Genomic DNA, 13626 nt, shown 5'->3' with positions numbered 1-13626 from the left:
ATTGTAACATATGCTATATCCCATATAATTAAAAGCAGGATGTCAGACTCTGGTAGCCATATTGAATTTCTCAGATAATGGCCTAATTTTCAAGAATTTTTAGAGTTTTAAGATAATTTGCATTAAAGAAAACTTATGTTGTCCATCAGGATTTCCTCACTTCTCCCCCTCTCTCTTCTAAGTTGATTTTTAGGTACAGTAAATGTGGCATACTGGCTCAGACAACCATTTTTGGTTCTCTCACCCATACAAAGCAATTTATATCATACTAGTAATTACCCCAAACAGGAGGTAGAAATGTATCAAGTGAAGAATGTAAAACAGAATGAATATTGTAAACACAGTAAAATATATCCCCAAAATTACTGTTAACCAACTTTTTTTTCGTGGCTACTTATTTTGGCGATTCCTGTTTCATAACTATTTCGTAGAGATAAAGTTTCATGGATTAAATTTGAATGGAAATGTCTTTAAATTTAATAGAAGAATTATGGAAAATATCAATTTGCAGAGATAAACATTCGTAAATTTACTTTTAAAGCAAAATTTGCGAAAATAAATCACATGCGAAAGAAAGTTGGTTTCAAGTACTCCAACAACAAACCACATCCTAGTTCTTTACTGCCCATAAAATACTGCTAGATTTGCAAGTTATAGACAAACATACTTGGTGTTCTTTTTCAAATCCATGAAAACGAGTTCGTGGATCCTTAACAGCGAGTCGCTGGACCACGGCCGGGAGTTGGGCAGACGTCACTACAGTTGTACCACACTGGATGTGCATAGCTGCAGCTTCATAAATAAGGCGATATTGGTACTGGAAGGTATAAAGCAACATAAGAACAAGCAGTCATGACTTTTGTATATTTGTTTTTATTATATAACTGGTGCTTTTGCTGTATTTCGATTGGCCATTACGTTTCTTAGAAGTATTCATCAACTGCGATATCAACCCTGATATCTGCGTTGAAAAGCACGCGAGGTTTCTGGACTCAGTCCAGATACCTCCCGTGAGTCCAGTAAGACCTGTATCAAAAATAGATCGAGGAAAGATCCCTTGAGATGTGACGTCATAATAACTTTTGACGACGAGTTGTACCCAAATATAGTGTAACAGAAGTTTCCCTCATTCAATAACGTCGGGATAATCTATTGTGACTCATTATTATAGTCGGCAACATATATAGCGGAAGGCTGCGATAAATGGTGATCTACTGTGAACTTCAATTTATGAAAAACATTCAAGAATGCCAGACAGGAAGTTGATGCTGCTATAAAAAATTCCAGTTCTACCAGCCTAAAACATTTGTAAATATCATCAAATTTATTCTGAAGTCTTTTGAATAGCCAGGTTAATATCTTGTAAATGTCATATAATAAAACAGTTATCGACCTATTTTCAGGTGCATACGGTGAGTTATCAACCCTCGAAAATAATATAACCCTAGGCCTCCGGCCTTGGGATATATGACTTACTCAGGTTGATAACTCACCGTATCCACAAAATTGATACAGGAATACACAAAAGTCTGAGCTTCAAAGCTTTAACAGGAATGACAAAGAATCTCTGATGTAGACTACTGGATATGAGTTAACTTTGTTGAATAAATATGTAACTCAATACTATGTCAATACTAGCCACAATATAACTCTGGGCTAGAGAGAACTTCTCTTTAGCTGACAATTGGTTGAGCGTCAGACCAGTAATCCGTAGGTCCCCAGTTTGATCCCTGGCAGCAGCAGGTATTAAATTTATTGTAAAGCCTGCACCCTGTTATAATTGGCGCCCATGTAGGGACTTGGGGGAAGGATACTCAACGATACCTGTGAAGGAATCGTTGTGACCCCTGGAAACTCGAGGAAGAGTTCTTTCCTTGAGGGGTAGTATGTAACCCTGGTCAATACAAGCTGCAATATACAGCTCGGCTAGAGAGAACTTCTCTTTAGCTCGGTCAATTGAGCGTCAGACAAGTAATCCAGAGATCCAGAGTTTGATTCCTGGCAGTCTAGGCAGGTATAAAATTTATTGTAAATCCTGCACCCTGTTACAAATACTTCACATTGAGTACTTGAATCAAAAAGCATTCATGTCATGAAAAAAAGTTCTTCTGCCCTTCAGATGCATTAATTTATTGTCTGATAATGAACGTGCAAGGATGATTTCCACAGAAAAAGGAAGATGAAACCAATAAAAAAAATTTGTTGTGCCCTTACCAGTGTCCGGACCATATTTTTTCTGAACTTTCGGAGATGTAGGACAGTACTGTATATGTCGATGCAGCCTTCCTTCTCTAGCTGTTTTAGACAATAGTCCAGGGCGATAAACACAGAGGTTTTACCGCCACCACACCTGTCAAACAGCACAACAATAGAGTTTATCCTATATATATATCTGTACAATGTACATACAGTTTTGCTTGCCATAGATAGAAACAACTGAAATATCTCTGTGGCCATTAAATAGAACTAAAGCAAACCAAATTATTTTTGAGTGCAAGAAAAATCTATGGAATTGCTTTGGAAAAGATAAAGTATAACCACAATATAGTGTTTTATATTTGAATCATGAAATCATCATTGTTGGGAATGAAAACGCATAATTAAGTGGGTTTACAGAGAGTATATTTGATATTGTTATGCCATTGTGAGCTGTCTTGAACCCAATCTGCTTTCTTTCTCATTACAAAGTTTTAATTTTTACCTAGGAACCACAGATATACCTAGCAAGCATATGAAACCACATATGTGAGAACTTACCTACAGTGGACCAGGATGGGCCCTGTTACCCCCAGCATGTAAGTGTTCACACGGCGGATACAGTCCAGGAGAAACCCTGGGTCGGTAGCTTCATCATTAAAACCTACCATCTCAAAGTGTTTAACTGTTCTTTCCTCTGAGATTCCATCCTGTAACAAGGTATCAATGTGTTAATTATCATATATCACAACATTCTGACATCACTGTAATGTTTAATGATTATCTCAGCTTTTTCTTACCAGGTTTATGGATATTTTTTGATAACAATGATTATTTACATCTAGACCTGTCATTGACCTGATTCAAAACTCCTCAATTGAACATGAAACTAAATCTACCATTGCCATGCCTACCATTATCTTAACCATCCATTGCCATAACTACTAACATCTCAACCTTCCATTGCCATAACTACCATCATTTCAACCTTCCACTGCCATGCCTACTAATATCACAGCCTTCAAATGCCATGCCTACTTATATCTCAACCTTCCAATGTCATGCTTACCAACATATCAACCTTTCATTGCCATGCCTATGAACATCCCAACCTTTCATTGCCATGACTACCAACATCTCAACCTTCCATTGCCATGCCTTCCAACATCTCAACTTACCATTGCCATGCCTACCAACATCTAAACCTTCCATTGCCTTGCCTACCAATCTCTTAACCTTCCATTGCCATGCCTACTAATATCCCAACCTTCCATTGCCATGCCTACCAATACACCAACCTTCCATTGCCATACCTACCAATATCCCAACCTTCTATCACCATGCCTACCAACATCTCAACCTTCCATTGCCATGCCTACCAACATCTCAACCTTCCATCACGATGCCTACCAACATCTCAACTTTCCATTGTCATGCCTACCAATATCCCAACCTTCCATTGCCATGCCTACCAACATCTCAACCTTCCATCACGATGCCTACCAACATCTCAACCTTCCATTGCCATGCCTACCAACATCTCAACCTTCCATTGCCATGCCTACCAATACACCAACCTTCCATTGCCATACCTACCAATATCCCAACCTTCCATCACCATGCCTACCAACATCTCAACCTTCCATTGCCATGCCTACCAACATCTCAACCTTCCATTGTCATGCCTATCAACATACCAACCCTCCATTGCCATGCCTACCAACATCTCAACCTTCCATTGCCATGCCTACCAACATCTCAACCTTCCATTGCCATGCCTACCAATATCCCAACCTTCTATACCATGCCTACCAACACCCCAACCTTCCATTACCATGCCTACCAACATACCAACTCTCCATTGCCATGCCTACCCACATCCAAACCCTCTGTTGCCATGCCTAACAAGTTTGATACACCAGTTGACTAGTTCATTTTATTCCAAAAATTGTTGGTTTCAGAATTTTGTTAAGCAAAAAAAACAAAAAAACTCAACATCAGATTTTTTGAGCTATAAGCCTTTTTTGATGTAGAGAATGGAAACTCTGTTTGAACATAGTTCACAGACTAACTAATTTACTCTTGAACACATATTTGAACTATTCAGATTGTATAGCTTAAACATTTCATTGTAAAACAAGAAGGGTGACTGTGAATGCTTGTGATTTTATGAACAAAGTTGCTGAGCAATCGGTCGATGATTAGTAACTGTAAGTGAGAGGGTTATCCTAACAGTGCCGTTTGTTATCAGAGAGAGAAAACCTAATCAGAAAACTTAAAATTGATTTAAATAAAATTCCAGTACAGACAATAATTGGATACTGAAACAGGATCTAAATTACGCTGATGAATGTGATCTAAATCTGCCAGGCTCAATAACTCCTCAACGGTACCAAATCACACACGCTTTTAAAGTTAAAACTCAATCAGCATTACAAAAGGCTTTACTAATGACATCACAGAAAATATTTATAATGGTTGGGTGGTTAAATGGGCTCGTGTTCAACTAATAAATATGTGGAGCCAACTGCCATGTACGACTGAGTGTAGGTTGGTGGGTTTTCTCAAGGTACATCTGGTTTCCTCCACCATAAATCCTCACATACAGTGAACCATGCCTTAGTGACCACCTCTATATAAAGACCACCTGCTTAATAAGACCACTTTCTCAGGTAACCAAATGGCCAATTTTTAGCAAAATTTTTGACTTGTGTATAAAGACCACCTGGCTATAAAGACCATTTTTTTCTCTGTCAGTTGGGTGGTCTTTATAGACAGGTTTGACAGTATGTCTAAATGACTATGACAGTGAGTGGAACATACATATAACAATATGACAATGTCTCTTACCATCACTTCAGTCCTAAGCTTCTCCTACATTTCAATAGAAAATGCGGTGAGTAATAAAAACTTTTTGTAGTTAAAGCTATAGGTGCAAATTTAACTGGTTGAAAATGTTAATTTTTGGTGTTGAATGAAATATCAAAATATCCTGTTGACTGGTAACACTAGTAAAATTACATCAAAATCAAGGGGCATGTAATCTGTTAAGCACTGAAGAAGAAGAAAGTTAAGGTCATAAATGTCATATAGGTCGACACACAGGATTGGCCGAAGATTAACCGGGCATTACTTAATAGAGTAACTTCAAATTTAACACTCGCCTGTACAGTATGTATTAAATGACCTGTGGTTTACTTTACTCTGTTCTGTCAATAGTGAGAGGATGTTCTACCCATCCAGTACATATTAATTGATTTTTGTATAACGATTTTGTGTCACATTCACATTTGTAATATCCTGTCACCTACTGAGCTTCCTCCAATTACCAAACATTGAGTTAAAACCCTCAAGATTGAAGATCAAACTTAGAAAAAATTAATGGGTCAGCCATTCTTTAATTTCGTGTGATCCATACTGCACAGGGATAAAAGGATTAGTTACAGGTTAGTTAATATACAGTGGGCCCTCGATAATCCAAACAGTTGTGTCCCCAGCTCAAACACGTTTCCAAACATGGTAGCAAATTTTCATATTGCTGAATCAAATAGGTACTTTAAACTGAATTATTTAGGATTTTAGTTTCTGGAGGGACACATAGGGGGACCAGAGAGAGAACTTCCAGGAAAGAAGAAAGCATTCTTTGATGGTGGCATTCTCCGATGGGGAACAGCGACTTCATGAGGAGGAGCTCTGTGGTAACTTGTACTGAAAGGTGTTCATAGTCTATAATCATAATGTAAAGTCATAGCCAAACCTGCCTTAGTGACCACCTCTGTATAAAGACCACCTGCTGACATCTCACTACAGTAAAACCTGCCTTAGTGACCACCTCTATATAAAGACCACCTGCTGACATCTCACTACAGTAAAACCTGCCTTAGTGACCACCTCTGTATAAAGACCACCTGCTTAGGCCTTTTATAACACAATGTGACCTGTCTGTAAAGACCACCTGGCTATAGTGACCACTATTCCCCATGTCTCATGGGTGGTCTTTATAAACAGGTTTGGCTGTACCCAATATACTGTGTGATGTAAATACATATCTAAATGTGTGGTATTATGTAACAAATTGAAACGGTGTGTGACGTGAAGTGACAAGACAAAGGAAACGCTGAACTTCCCTTCATTTAATGTATATCACTAATACTCACGACTTCAAAATTATGACAACCCATATTTTCTTTTCAGGGCCAAACACCAGTTATTAATTTGATCCCTGCCAGCTAGCTGCTATTGAATATTTTTACGTTATTACATTTTAAACACTAGAAACGGGAATATTCCAGAAATATTTGCTCTTATTGTTTTTTTCTCTACCAATAAGCCCTGTTGTGTACATAAAGAGCGGTTTAATGAGAAATTCCTGGGACAGAATCTATTTAAATCCATTGATCTGTTGACTGACCTTTGTATTTGTCAATGTTGATATAACGGTTAATACAAAAGACAAAAGCAACGGCAAACGACAAAAGCAACGGGACATGACTGACATATCAAACAGCTTCTAGCTTTTAGATACTCCTTATCATGTTTATCATGTGGGAATATTTCAAGATTCTAATATTTCTCCCCACTAATATGATACTGATAATACCTATCAAATATTAAATGTGGATTGATTTCATAGGAGAGCTGTACAGCATGCTTTTACTAACAATATTCAAAATTGGAGACGAGTTTCATTAAGTCTGGTTGCAATTCTGCTTAACTGTTCATCAGAATATAAAGATGTAATACTCAATTCAGTCCAATAAATCCTCCTTCCTACAAGTATCCATATCTCTCCTTTGAAGGCCTTAAATCCATTTTACTTTGAATTCAAATCTCAAAAAAATATTGGCTAAAAATGTTTTCACATTATATATTTTGATTCTTTTGCAAGATTATGGCTTATTTTCCGCAATGATATTGTCAAAAGTCAAAATTTGCGTCTATGAAGTGCCCCTCTATTGTAAAAAAATTAAGCACAGTAAGCTTAGAGCCGTAGATCTTCTAGAGTAGGCTGATATTATTAGTTACACAGATTGTGAATGACTTAATACTATGTTTATTTTAGACCCAATATTTTTCCATATTAGGTCACTAAAACTGTGTAATGAATTTATCTCGTCGAAGACCCTTTCAATGAAGTAACTGCAAAACGCATTATGTACTGAGTATGGAAACCAAAACGACTCAAAACTTAGTTTGCTTTGAAAGTGGTCATCAGCGCTATCATTCAAACATTTTGCCTCCATCTGTTTTGAGTGCGGTCGTCGCGAAGCGTTACTTGACCCCCATCTTGTTGCTAATGACGTTAGGGGCAAAGAACAATAACTCTATCTTCCAAACCTGATATTGGATATCACATGACGTCATTTTAATCAATAGGAATACAAGATTCTTGTCTGAGTCGAGATTATAACAATTATGAGTAAAGAGACAGCAATTAAACATATCCTATCCAATGTTCACTTACCCGTCGTATACGGAAATTGCGGATGGTGAGCTGAGCGATCTCCATGGTTGAGTCGAGCCAAATGTGGATGTCACCATGGCGAACATACTTCTGCATACTGAACACGTCTCCCCAGTACTTGTCACACTGTTGCTGTAGGTAGAAATTTAAACATTATGATAGGGTCTCAGAGTTTATAACTCACATTATAATTCCAAGGTAAAATCTCAGAACCAATGTTACACTAGAATTGTAAGCCAATGGCTATTTGAGATCATAGCAACCAGATGTTCTTCCATATTCAGTTTCCATGGTAACCATTATTGAAACATTTGATTGTCAAATTATTGATACAAACATGTGACCCAAACCTCAGAGTATCTAAACCCATGATCTCAAACCCAAAGTATCCAAATCCATGATCTCAAACCCCAAAGTATCCAAACCCATGATCCCAAACTTCAAAGTATCCAAACCCATGATCCCAAACCCCAAAGTATCCAAACCCATGATCCCAAACTTCAAAGTATCCAAACCCATGATCCCAAACCCCAAAGTATCCAAACCCATGGTCGCAAACCCCAAAGTATCCAAATCCATGATCCCAAACTTCAAAGTATCCAAACCTATGGTCGCAAATCTCAAGGTATCCAAACCCATGATCCCAAACTTCAAAGTATCCAAACCTATGGTCGCAAATCTCAAGGTATCCAAACCCATGATCCCAAACCCCAAAGTATCCAAACCCATGGTCGCAAATCTCAAGGTATCCAAACCCATGGTCGCAAATCTCAAGGTATCCAAACCCATGGTCGCAAATCTCAAGGTATCCAAACCCATGGTCGCAAATCTCATAGTATCAAAACCCATGTTCCCAAACCCATGGTCCCAAACCCATGGTCCCAAACCCCAAAGTATCCAAACTCAAGGTCGCAAATTTCAAGGTATCCAAACCCATGGTAGCAAATCTCAAGGTATCCAAACCCATGGTCGCAAATCTCAAAGTATCAAAACCCATGTTCCCAAACCCATGGTTGTAAATCTCAAAGTATCCAAACCCATGATCCTAAACCCCAAAGTATCCAAACCCATGATCCCAAACCCAAAAGTATCCAAATACATGATCCAAAATCCTGAAGTATCCAAACCCTTGATCGCAAACCTCAAATTATCCAAATCTATTATCCCAAACCTCAAAGTATCCAAACCCATGATCCAAAATCCCGAAGTATCCAAACCCATGATCCTAAACTCCAAAGTATCAGAACCCATAATACTAAACCTCAACGAATCCAAACCCTTGATCCCTGAGAAAGAAAGCTAAATGTTAGCTAGCACACATCACGCTTTGTTTGATTGCATATAAATGTTAACTTCTACAGAAGTTTAATCTCTTCTCATCAATCTCTTTGAAAATCCCCTGACTCTTTGAAATTGTGAGTGCCAATTTTAAATTGGATGTGATGCTTTGCACTGTTGAAGATATATAATTGGTAAGCAAAAGCATAAGTTTCTTAGAAACTGGATATCATTACAGATTCTTTACATTCAAAATTTACTGCATCAAAATTTCACAACATCAGCATTGACGACAACAAAACAACAATGACAACAACATCATATAACAAACAATCAATATGAAAATCAATTTCTTTGTTCAATAGACCTATTTACTCATGAATATAAAATAGGACATTTATTCAACAAAACAAAATAAAATCAATGAGTACCATATGAATTTAAAAACAACGGGGATATAGCATAAATGTGTACATTTTAAATAATGTCACGGTTTAAAAAAAACTTCCCAACTTCAACTCAATTATAGGTCAAATTGATTTCTGAAAAATCAGTTAAGCCTATCATGACAAATTTTCATTAAAAAACTGCAATTTTCATGATACACAGAAAAAGCATTTATTTTTTTAATGGAAATTTACCTTATTTTGCAAATATTGCATGCATCCACGTATAGTAATGGAAAAATGAAGGACGAAGGCTAGAAGATTCTAAGTCCATATCATGGGAATACTTACAAACAATAATGTATGTATACATGTATACATATGGCAAAGGCATGTGTCATTGAACAATATAGACATGGTAGGTTCTATCAATGATTTTTGGTTTGGTTTGTTTATTTTTACGTCCTATTAACAGCCAGGGTCATGTAAGGACGTGCCAGGTTTGTTGGTGGAGGAAAGCCGGAGTACCCGGAGAAAAACCACCGACCAGCGGTCAGTACCTGGCAACTGCCCCACATGGGATTCGAACCCGCATCCCAGAGGTGGAGGGCTTGTGGTAATATGTCGGGACATGTTAACCACTCGGCCACCGCGATGATCAATGATCATAAGTTATATTCTTAAAGTGTTTATTAAATTATGTTCAAATGCCCTGATTGTCTTTGTTAGCATTGTTATGAAATATGAAAGATACATTTCAGAATATATGTATTGTTTATTTTCCTATATTGATTTGATGATTAGTTTCTAAAATTATCTCCTATTAGATTAATTTTTTTTATTCCTATAACGTAGATATTTCATGCCCTCTAAGCAAGAAATATTAATTAATTACAAGTGTCTGGTGATAACTAATTTAATGGTTCGGTAGAACCAATAGACGCAGCAAAACTTTCTCTGATCATTCAGGTGACGATAAAATATTGATCTTTTTTCCTACTAAGTGTTTCATGAATTAATTAACTTCAAATTTTGAGCTCAGAATAGCAACATTTATTTTTTTCTCATCTAAAACAGCAATACCTGCATGTACAAATGCAAACTAGCGGCTTGTATCCCTGCATCTATTTTGAACTATTGATAATGTTTTGACGTTCACCAACTGGTTTGTAGTTTTTGTGATTCACAGAAGGTGGTAAATGTAGAGCAAACTGCATGTGCATCAAGTTCAGTTTAAGAGCTGCCCATAGCTAGTACTGGCCCTGATTTCTCGACACAGACTTGAGTCATAAATTTTCATTTAAGTTAGATAAGGAGAAAAACTTAAGTTTTGACTTAAGTCTGCACTTCTGTTTCAAGAAATCAGGGCCTGAGTGAGCTCTAGTTTTTAAAAATGACTTCCCAAACATTTGTGTTTATTTGTCTTTCTGGGAAAACATGTTCCATTATTTTTTCCTGGGTTGTATAAATAATGAGTTTTGCACAACACCAATATTTTAAAGTAACTTGAAGTATTAAGAAATAAACTCTTAATTAATTAGTTTTTATTTGTAATGGGTTTGAAATATATCTGAGAAAGAAATACCTGTTATATCTTTAGAGATTAAGAACAAGGGTCCTTATTATAGAAATGAATATTTTGAACTAGGATAATTATGATGAATTTAAATGGGAGGATTTGGGGAAAATGACTTTCATGAAACTTTTTAAATTAGAAGATTTTTCAACAAAGTATAAGAAAAAATAATAACGTTTTGCTTTGAATTTGTACAGTATGCTTGTATACATGGGAATAGTGTATTCAAGACATGCATAGCATTTAAAAAGAGTTTGTAAGGATAAAGACTATGATCAAAACACTCTGCCTACATTCCATTAAACTACATTATTTTTTTTATTACCTGAAAAATGAAAGCTTGATGACAAAGTAAAATTGAACTACAAATTATACTACAAATTACCAAAACAACACAAAAGCTTTATGACAATGCCATTTACAAATAATGGGTTTTTTTTCATCTAAAAAGAAATCAGAATAAAACAATAATAACCTGTCTTAATTAGAATAAATCAATGTAACTTGTCAACAACCCAAAATACATAAACTATTCTAAAGTGTTATGTCAGTGAAAATATCATCCCCCCCCCCCCATTTATAAGTTATAAACACTTTTCTTCGAAGAAATACTTATGTAGAGGATAAAAAAGAAGTTGACCTCAAAACCCGCCAAGAACAGTATATATACATGTACCTACATGAATCAAATTGCTTTAAGCAATTCTGTTTTTGCATATCACTGAGTTATCTCCCTTGTGAGTGGGTATTGACTAAGATGTCATTACTTTATGAACAAAACTCATATTGTTTTATTTGAAAATAAATTAAAGTTACTCTTTTAAACACATGACATCACAGTCACTACCTACCAGCAAGGGCAGACAACTCTTGAATATACAAAGATAAAATATAGTAGTTATTTTTAGATTGACAATTTTTAATTATTTCATGCTAAAAACTGTTGCTATGTACAGACGGTTGCTAAGGCAGGTCGGAATATATTTTCTCTTTTGAATACAATTATATTACAGCTTCCATTAAACGTAAAACTGAAAAAAATGAGATAGAAAGAAACTTAAGCAAGAGTGCAGACTTGGTGTCAAATATCAAACCAGTTTACCTACAAATACCAATTACAGGTGAGTGCAGGTGAGAGACAGGTAAACAAAATCAAATGGCATTTTAATCGCCCAGGAAAAAAGAGGTCACTTCAAACAGAGCTAGAAACATCCAATGTAGTGACACTTTACCCAGCTGCAGGAGTAGTTTGACTGAGAGAAAATATTCACAATTTAATTTTCATTTGTAATATAGATATCACAAGAGGCCAACATGGCCCGTATTGCTCACCTGGATCTTTCGGCCATCAGAAAAAATAAATTTTATTTAAAAGTTTTACAGGTAATTCAATTACAACTGATCAAATCTCATTAACACAAACTGGCGAATCTTAAAACTGTATAATTGATCCCAACTAAAATGTTTACAACATATAATCTGAGTTACCAAGGCCCTTCAATACTTACCCTCGCAAGGGCAAATAATACTACAGAATAACTTTATATTTCTATACTGCTGGAAACATATAATCTGTTGAGCTTTAGGATGAAAGCCGCATTGACTGACAGACATTTTACTAATGGCAACATTTCACAGCTGTCCCTATGAGCAAGTTAGTGATAACGCCATCAACATAGAATTATCCAAAACACATGTATACATTGTATATTAGTCCCAAATGTTTAATTTCAAAACAATGTCCATATATTTTATCAAATAAATCGGAATTAAAGAAAGGAATATTTAATTTTGAATGTTTTTTTTTTTTTTTAAATGAGCAGGTACATAGGGACCAAAGAACCATTTTAGAAAAATTTAAATTCTAATTCAGCAAAAAAAAAAAAAAAAAATTAAAGACTGTATGCAGGTTGACCAAGCAGGACACTTGAGAACAGACAATGGCTTAAAATTATATTTGGTCATCACACCTCTTAAATCAGCCACTTCACTGTACAGCATGCAAAAAATTGCAACTTTTACATCGACATGCATAACTATACCCAAAATATGTCACCTAGAACTTAAATGATCAATAATGTACGAATCCTAGACGATTATCACCTCGAGTATTTGATTTCACAGATACTGGTTAAACATGGGATATCTAATTCAAACATAATGGTTCCACAATAAGCAAATTAATGAACTCTCTCTGCCTGTTCTAGAAATTTCTTAAGACATTGAAATACCCCTGTCCACTTTATAGATCCATATTTGATTCTTTTTCTCCCATACTAAGTAGCTTTCAAGCTTTTTCATCATGCTATTATTACAAAAACGTCATTATGCATTAAAATTAATGACGTCATCTACAATGCATGATGCTGTTACACTGCATGTATGATGACGTCACGTTATTGTCTAGGGCGTGTGAGCTGTCTTACACCCCCCTGTGTAAGATAGAGTTATCTTTTCAATAGCAACCAAGAAATATCCCTGTGACGTCTGGGAGCAATGTGTATCCAAGTCTATGCTTTCAATTTCATGGAAAGGGCATACATGTAAGATCATAGATCTGCTACTTGCATTAAATGCCAAACGGTCATTTGAATGCTTGCTGCCAGGACAAATGTAGGTTTGAAATGGAGAGAAAAACACCATTAGGTAAATGAATACCTTCATAGTGGAAGACCGACAGCACAATAATGTCATTGTTGATATGTGTCATACAAAACAGATCCACT

The 13626-nt window shown here is 36.1% G+C and overlaps 1 protein-coding gene across 4 annotated transcripts in view; it reads right to left on the bottom strand.

The window, feature by feature from the left end:
• Positions 1-13626, bottom strand: part of LOC138324921 (receptor-type tyrosine-protein phosphatase epsilon-like) — a 110541-nt gene that overhangs the window by 17948 nt on the left and 78967 nt on the right. For all 4 annotated transcript variants that reach the window (XR_011208704.1, XM_069270172.1, XM_069270171.1 and 1 more), the window contains exons 11-14: positions 7661-7792; positions 2758-2906; positions 2215-2350; positions 668-817 (exon numbers count right to left, since the gene is read on the bottom strand). Coding sequence is in view for 3 of the 4 variants with exons in the window: in XM_069270172.1 (XP_069126273.1) it covers positions 668-817; positions 2215-2350; positions 2758-2906; positions 7661-7792 (567 nt within the window). In the remaining variant the exon portion in view is untranslated. The remainder of the gene's footprint in view (positions 1-667; positions 818-2214; positions 2351-2757; positions 2907-7660; positions 7793-13626) is intronic.

This window comes from Argopecten irradians, chromosome 6, assembly GCF_041381155.1.
Source record: "Argopecten irradians isolate NY chromosome 6, Ai_NY, whole genome shotgun sequence".
NCBI classification, from domain to species: domain Eukaryota; kingdom Metazoa; phylum Mollusca; class Bivalvia; order Pectinida; family Pectinidae; genus Argopecten; species Argopecten irradians.
The sequence above is the reverse complement of the archived record's forward strand: the minus strand, read 5'-3'. Positions and strand labels throughout refer to the sequence as shown.